This window comes from Etheostoma spectabile, chromosome 10 (genome assembly GCF_008692095.1).
Source record: "Etheostoma spectabile isolate EspeVRDwgs_2016 chromosome 10, UIUC_Espe_1.0, whole genome shotgun sequence".
In the NCBI taxonomy this organism is placed as follows: Eukaryota; Metazoa; Chordata; class Actinopteri; order Perciformes; family Percidae; genus Etheostoma; species Etheostoma spectabile.
The window spans coordinates 1,112,084-1,119,146 of NC_045742.1; the positions used below are offsets into that span (position 1 = coordinate 1,112,084).

The 7,063-nt window shown below is 44.4% G+C and overlaps 1 protein-coding gene across 2 annotated transcripts in view; it reads left to right on the plus strand.

The window, feature by feature from the left end:
- Positions 1-3,932: 3,932 nt before the first annotated feature.
- acsl4a (acyl-CoA synthetase long chain family member 4a) overlaps positions 3,933-7,063 on the plus strand; it is an 11,005-nt gene continuing 7,874 nt past the window's right edge. Inside the window, exons 1-4 of one of the 2 annotated variants that reach the window (XM_032528816.1) lie at positions 3,933-3,999; positions 5,821-6,363; positions 6,448-6,625; positions 6,719-6,828. In XM_032528816.1, the coding sequence (XP_032384707.1) occupies positions 6,007-6,363; positions 6,448-6,625; positions 6,719-6,828 (645 nt within the window). In that variant the 5' untranslated portion in view covers positions 3,933-3,999; positions 5,821-6,006. Of the gene's footprint in view, positions 4,000-5,820; positions 6,364-6,447; positions 6,626-6,718; positions 6,829-7,063 lie in introns of those variants that run through there. The other variant, XM_032528817.1, reaches the window with a different exon arrangement.

Consider the following 7,063-nt stretch of genomic DNA (forward strand, 5'->3'; position numbering starts at 1 on the left):
TTTTGAGATAACTGTTCAAATGATAATAAAAACGACATTAATTTCAATCCAATCCACTTTATTTCTATAGCACATTTTACAAAAACAAAGTTACCAAAGGGCTGCACCGAAAACTCAAACATACAAAACAATTCATGTAAAAATATTGTAAAAACAAATAAGAGCATTGGGTTAAAAACAACATAAACAACAACATTAATTTGTACTTTAATTCCTTTCAGTTCAGTTCCTTTCCGGTTTCCTGTGATGAGTCAACATTGATACTTTGGGCCACTGGTTATATGTAAATTTAGCACAAAAATTAAGGAAATTGTGTTAGGTAGATATATCTCTGTGGTAACAACTGCTTTTTGCAGTACATCTGATACCTGGTTGGTTCCCTTTCACTGCCCCGTTTGAAAGGATCCTGCATTTGTGGGATGGGCAGCAGAGCTGGGTATGTGGGCTGCCCTTGTGAAAAATCTGCTCTGTTCAGTGATGAGTCCAGATTCAGCCTACAGCAGTTGGATCGTGGGGTCAGAGTGTGGAGAAGTTGCAGAGAACGCCCCAGGTTTTGGTGGAGGCTTGGGATGGTGGGGGGGCAGCATCTCCCTCACTGGAGAAACAAGGCCTGTCATCACTCATCACTGGAGGCAATCTCAGTGCAGAGATAGAAATGGGATTCTGCAACCAGTGGCGATCAGACAGGGCTGTAGTCAAGACCACCTTTGTCGAGTCGAGACAAGTCCAAGACCAGGACTAGTCCGAGTCCAAGTCAAGACCAAGTCCAGGACAGATGAAAGGTCTATGCATGACAGTATCAAGACAATCATTTTGGGTTTCACTTTCCCTCCAATATTCACCTGGACTCGGTCCAGACTAAAAGCCATATTAGCAAGACCAGTGGCCAAGACCGAGACAAGTCCGAGTCCATAAAAAAACGGTCTTGAGTCCGGACTTCACAGCCCTGATCCGCATCTCACAGTCTGGGACCAAGCTCTATCCCTCTGAGAGTGCTGGCCAGGGGTAAATATCCTTCAAACAGGGTAGGGCATCGCTTGCCTTCAGGATATGTAGTTTGGAAGTCAATAATGGTCCAAAATGCAACTTACAGCAGTGGGACGGGACACCTGAAGTCTCCAGTCCACACAGAGAATTTCAATAAAGCATGAGACGTTTGGGTATGAGGAAGTTTCCTTTCCCCCCCACTGGAGGGCGACATGAATACATTTGGGCCACTGTTTTTAAAACATGATGTACTTGGAGGTTATCTTTTTTCTTCTTTTTTTTCTTTTTCTTTTACAAATGGCAAATCATTTAACAAATTGAAATGTACTGCAACAGAACTCAATGTTACAAATGGAATAAAACAGTTGGTTACGACCTGTAGTAGCTTCCTGAAAAAGACAGTTAAAAGAGTTTTAAAAAAAAATCCTTGTCAGTTTGCTTGCATTGGCAGATCAATCATGAAGTAATCTATCTATTATATATTATTAGTCACATGAAATGATCTAAAAGTAGAGTTTTTGGCCTCATTAAGGACCCTATGGCCTGAACCTCTCAGTGCTGCCTGGTGGACATGTCCTTTAGCCAAGGTATAGGGCATGGTCTATTGCTCCATGGAGTTCCCAGTGCAGTATGTGTTATGCACGCTGCGTCCTGCCTGACTAAAGGAGATTTATTATCTGGTGCACAACACTGAGAATTTCAGGGAAGAGGAGAGATGCCCGGGTTTTCAAATAAGGCCCCATGACAGCTGCATGCACAGTTACATCACACACAGGGTGCTGGTCCTTTTCTTGCTCTCAGCTGGTTCTTCTGTCACTCTGGGGTTATTACTCTGATGTTAGAAACTAGTTAAAAGTGCAACATTTAAGCTCTGATGATTACTAATGTGCACTGCGGGGTTATTGCTGAGCTGAGCTTGACTAGAGTGGCCTTCACTGACCACTGAGTGGGGTGAGCTTCAAGAGCATTGTAATTGGGTGTCCGCAGCTCAATGCAGTCTTAGGAAGTGTTCATTTAGGATCCTAGTGGCCGAGGGTAGAAGTAAGTCTCTTGAGCCTCTCAGTGCTGGCGTATCGGTACCTCTTCCCAACCTTAACAGGGAGAATAGGTTGCATTATGTGGCCTTAATATTAGTTTAAAAGTCATTACAGATCCAATATGCAACTTACAGCAGTGTGAAGTCTCCAGGGCACATATGCTGAGAATTTCCGTGAAGCAGGAGACATCTCGGACCTCTTGTCCAGCAGATAAACCTTTGAAATGATACATACTGTACTTAGATTCCGGATATCTTCTGTGAAGGTGAAGAAGTGCATGTCAAGGCCATCAGGGCCACGAGTGATGTCAGGCCTGTGGCTCTCCCCTCTCCCCACGGCTGTGTCCTTTCACCTCTGCTCTCATTCTGTCCACGGGTGACTGCAGGGCCACCCAGACAACCTTCTGTCTGGTTCGCTGATGACATACTTCTTCTCTCTGCTCTCGGGCCCCTGACAGCACCGCAGCTCAGCGCTTCATGAGTTTGGAGAGTGATGTGAAACTCCTGCCTGTAGAAGGAGATGGTGGGTGACCTTCTCCAACACGCAGAGGCCACTGGTTTGGCCAGTTGGGAGTCAGGTGGAGATTGTTACAAGATATCTGTATACCTAGGTCCAATCTTGACAACCTGCTGGAATTTGCTTCCAGCACAGAGGAGGTCCTCAGGACGAGGGAGTGTCTCCAAGGTCAGCAAGGACATCCTAATACAATGTACAACTCCTTCACTGAAAGCATGGTGACATTCTTCACCTGCTGGTTCCATCAGCCTTCAGAACACAAACCTCAAATACCAGAAATACTTCTACTCCCCCCGGAGCCCTCTCCACTGAACGCGACCAGACGCTAACGTCAGGGGCAGGATCCTACAGGACTCCTACAAAGTCCTGTTCCCTGTGATCCCTCGGAGGCCCAAGCTGCAGGACTCCCCCCCCCCCCACACCACACACACACACAACATGTGGACTTATGGCTGTTCGTCAAATCACCATGCTAAATATATAGAGCTACTAATACCTATCCTGGGTATACTTATATTGCCCTTAGGATGGTCATTCTGGTCATTGTTATTTTATGTCAGCAATGTTGGCGTTGATCTTTTCTTACATTCATTATCATGAAGTTTTGGCTTTTTTTGCACTATTAAAATTCATATCTTGGGCGCCCGGATAGCTCATGGTTGAGAGTGGGGCCCGTATATAGAGGCCCTTGCTGAATGTCATCCCCCCCCCCATCCTCCCCTTTCATGTCTTCAGCTGTCCTGTCAATAAAGGCCTAAACAAATATACAGATATATAATATTTTCGGAATCTCATTTCTATATTAATGTTCCTAGATTGTTTTTTGCACTCATTCATTTGATGTTCAATTATTATGTAAAGTGTAACCTGAGGCTTATTTAGCTAAAGTCGTTTTTTTAATATTTAATTTCATGTTTTCTATTTTGTTGTGCACTGTTCTAATCTACGTATGGTCCCACTGGGGCTAATAAATGGTGGAATTGAATTACAGATGCATTCTTCAAAAGTTCAGGAAGATATAAACCGTGATAGAGCAATGTGCATATATTTATGTTTACATTCAGTTTGTTTGTTTTCTATTTATGACCTTATTTTACATATGGTTTCATTCCTGTATTTTATCTTAGATTCTCATGTAGTTTTTTTCAGTTGTGTAGTTCTTTTATGCTGATGCATTTATAGGTCATTTGACAATAAATGACGTGAACTTGAGTAACCTGAATGACTACAGAGGCGGAACTTCCTGTATGATTTATCCTCAAACCGGGACGTAAGAAGAAAAAGGAAGAGGGGAGGGGGGAGGGGGGGGCTGAAGCACTATTCACTTCGGGTTCTCATTGGTCCAGAAATATGGAATCAGATGACGTAGAATTCCGGTCTGTAGTTCCATAGAAAGGTAACTGTCGGTCATTGTGAGGGGGATAGCTACAACATCACGACTGGTCGGTCTCCGCGCAAGGTACGAGTGCCTAGACTCTCTGTCTGTCTCTCTCTGTCTCTTCTGTCTCTCTGTCTCTCTAGCACTGGAAAGGCAGTGTCTTTTCTCTTTGTAGATGTGGTTCGGGTTCATTGGGTGGAGAAACGTTGAATTGGGGTGGCTACATCCTCGGTAGCTAACGTTTCTCAACTCGGCGGAGGAGCAGCGTGTAGCGGCGGCTTCATCTTCCCGCTCCATTGTCAAACAGCTGTTAAATAACGTTAAAGTCTTTGGTTGAGATAGCCTCACAGGTCATCTTCGTTTAAGACAGCCGGTCCTGACACATTCTTTTTGTGGCTTAATTAAATGTAACGTTAGCTTGTATTGTTTTAAGACGTAACTTTTGTACGTTACGTTCTGACGCTAAGCAACCAGCCCACACTGGGGGGGGGGACATTTCTGGCATATAATCCGAATTTATATGGGTTACATGAGCAGTAACCGTCTAACGTACTTCTACCATGGAAATAATCCATTCATATGTGTATATGACTGTGTAACAAGCGTATCATTCCTGTAAGGTGACGGCAGGTTGGGTGGATCACTCCGCGTCATCATCATCATCATGATGGACGCATGTGCCAGTGTTGCCTTTCTCCACGCGCACCTGGGTTTCACAAATGAAAGCTTTTTGTATTTGATTCCATTCCTCTAGACTAGACAAAACTAGAAAGCTAGCGAGTCTGAACAATGATTCACAGCGGCTTCATACGGAATGTGGAGGGAGCAGCATCTGCTTTTATTACACAAAGTGTGTGTGTGTGTGTGTGTGTGTGTTGTGTGTGTGGTGTGGTGTGTGTGTGTGTGTGTGGTGTGTAAACTAAAGAAACTACAATGACATGGAGCCTGGTTCCACTGCCAGGCTCAACGTCCATGAACTAGTCCCTCACGGAGAAAGTGTGTGTCTCTGTCAGTCTCTCTCTGTCGCGTGCCCTTGTAGTATCTAATGACTTGTGACTTGAATCAAGTTCTGTTCCAATCAATCACTGTTGATGAGAAAAGTCAAAGGGTTAAGGATTTCCATTTAAGTGAAAAGAGTAAACTTTGAAAGGAACGTTTATGTGAAAAAGTGATGAGTGGATGAAGATGTTACCCAGCATGTGATTTTATCCACCATGGCTCTGGCCACGTAGCAAACCTGGATGTAACCTGAACATATTTTATATAAAGTGCTTCTAAGATAGTAAAAGGCAGAGACACTCTCCAAGCTTCTGCAGAATCTTTGCTCTGATACATATTATAATCAGGAAACCGCGTCAAGCGGTCCTTGTAAAACAATGTTCAGCATGCTGTTCAGCCCCCCACACCCCCCCCCCCCCCCCTTCACTGAGAAACAGCTGATGTCTCTCTTACCAATGTCTTGACATCTGTGTGCTGGACACCTGTCTGAGGCTTTCCATTGTGGGGGGGTCAGGGCCAGTGGGAGGATCTCGACCTCACTGGCCAAAGTTTAAAACGTAGAATCCCAATCTTTATTTAGGCGCCCCCCCCTTCAGGAGCACAGCCAGATGTTCCTCTTGGATATACACATAGAGTATTTGTGACGTAGATCAGAGCGATGATTCACTGGAATGTGAATCACACGGTGTAAAAGGAAGGTCTTTTGGATAGGGAGGGGGGGTTACATCAGTGCATCACTGACTTTTTATTTATCATAAAACAGATAAAGTACAACTGCCTCTTCCAGACAGCTGCTGGCACAGAACTGATATAATCCTGACTTTTGACTTGTAAAATGCATTGATTAATTATGTCACATGTGCTTATTTTCTGATGGTATTTTCTCTTTTATTCCAACTTTAGGTATAACATTTCAGGGACATCGGACCAAATACTCACCCTACAGTTGTGGGATTCTGGACATTGTCAACTCGGGGGGGATTTTCTCTTTCTGAAGCTTCCCGTCTGACACACCTTTAACCTCTAGTGACCTACACACCATTAAAATATAGACTTCATAGTTTGTTGAGCACTCTTCCAGAGATCAGTATGGGTCTCCAGTCAGACTATTCCCTCCAGTCCATCCTCTTATTTCCAGTCCACCTTTTGGTATGGCTGTACTCCACCTTGTCCTTCCTTCCCTGGTACTACATCACTGGTGCCGGGGAAAGAAAAGCGCTGTCCAAGCGCATAAAGGCCCGTTCCACCACAGGCCGCCCAGAGGGCCCATACCGCTCTGTCGACCACTTTGATTCCTTGGCCACGGAGGACATCCCGGGGAAGGACACACTGGATAAGCTGTTTAAGCATGCCGTGCAGCGCTTTGGGCAGGCAGATTGTCTCGGCACCAGGGATATACTGAGTCGAGAGAATGAGATTCAACCCAGCGGTAAAGTATTCAAAAAAGTAAGGATTCCCATTACTGTCATTTTTTGTGGGGGAGGGATGCTTGTGAGGACAGATGTCTGATGCTGACTCTCTCCCCGCTAGCTGATCTTGGGGGAGTATAGGTGGCTCTCCTACCGTGAAGTGGACACTGCAGTCAGTGAGTTTGGCAGTGGACTGGCAGCTCTGGGGCAGAATCCCAAAACTAGTATTGCAATCTTTTGTGAAACCAGAGCAGAGTGGATGATCACGGCCCAGGCATGCTTCAGGCACAACTTCCCATGTAAGTATACTACAGTTTTGTAAAGTACAGGGCAAGATGGCATGTCACAACATGTGAACAATGTTATAACCGAGTGTTTTGCATTTGTAACAGTGGTGACATTCTATGCCACGCTTGGAGAAGATGCTATCGCATTCGGACTGAATGAGACTGGAGTTACACATCTAGTTACCAGTGTGGAACTGCTTGAGACTAAACTGAAAGTGAGTTAATCCCTTACAGCACACAATCGGAGCAATTCAATTTTAATTATAGTATCAATTCATAACGAGTTATCTCGAGACACTTTACAGATAGAATAGGTCTAGACCACTCTAGAATTTACAGATAGAATAGGTCTAGACCACTCTAGAATTTACAAGGACCTAACAATTCTAGTAGTTCCCTCCAGAGTAAGCCATATATATACTTTGTATCTATCTATCTATCTATCTATCT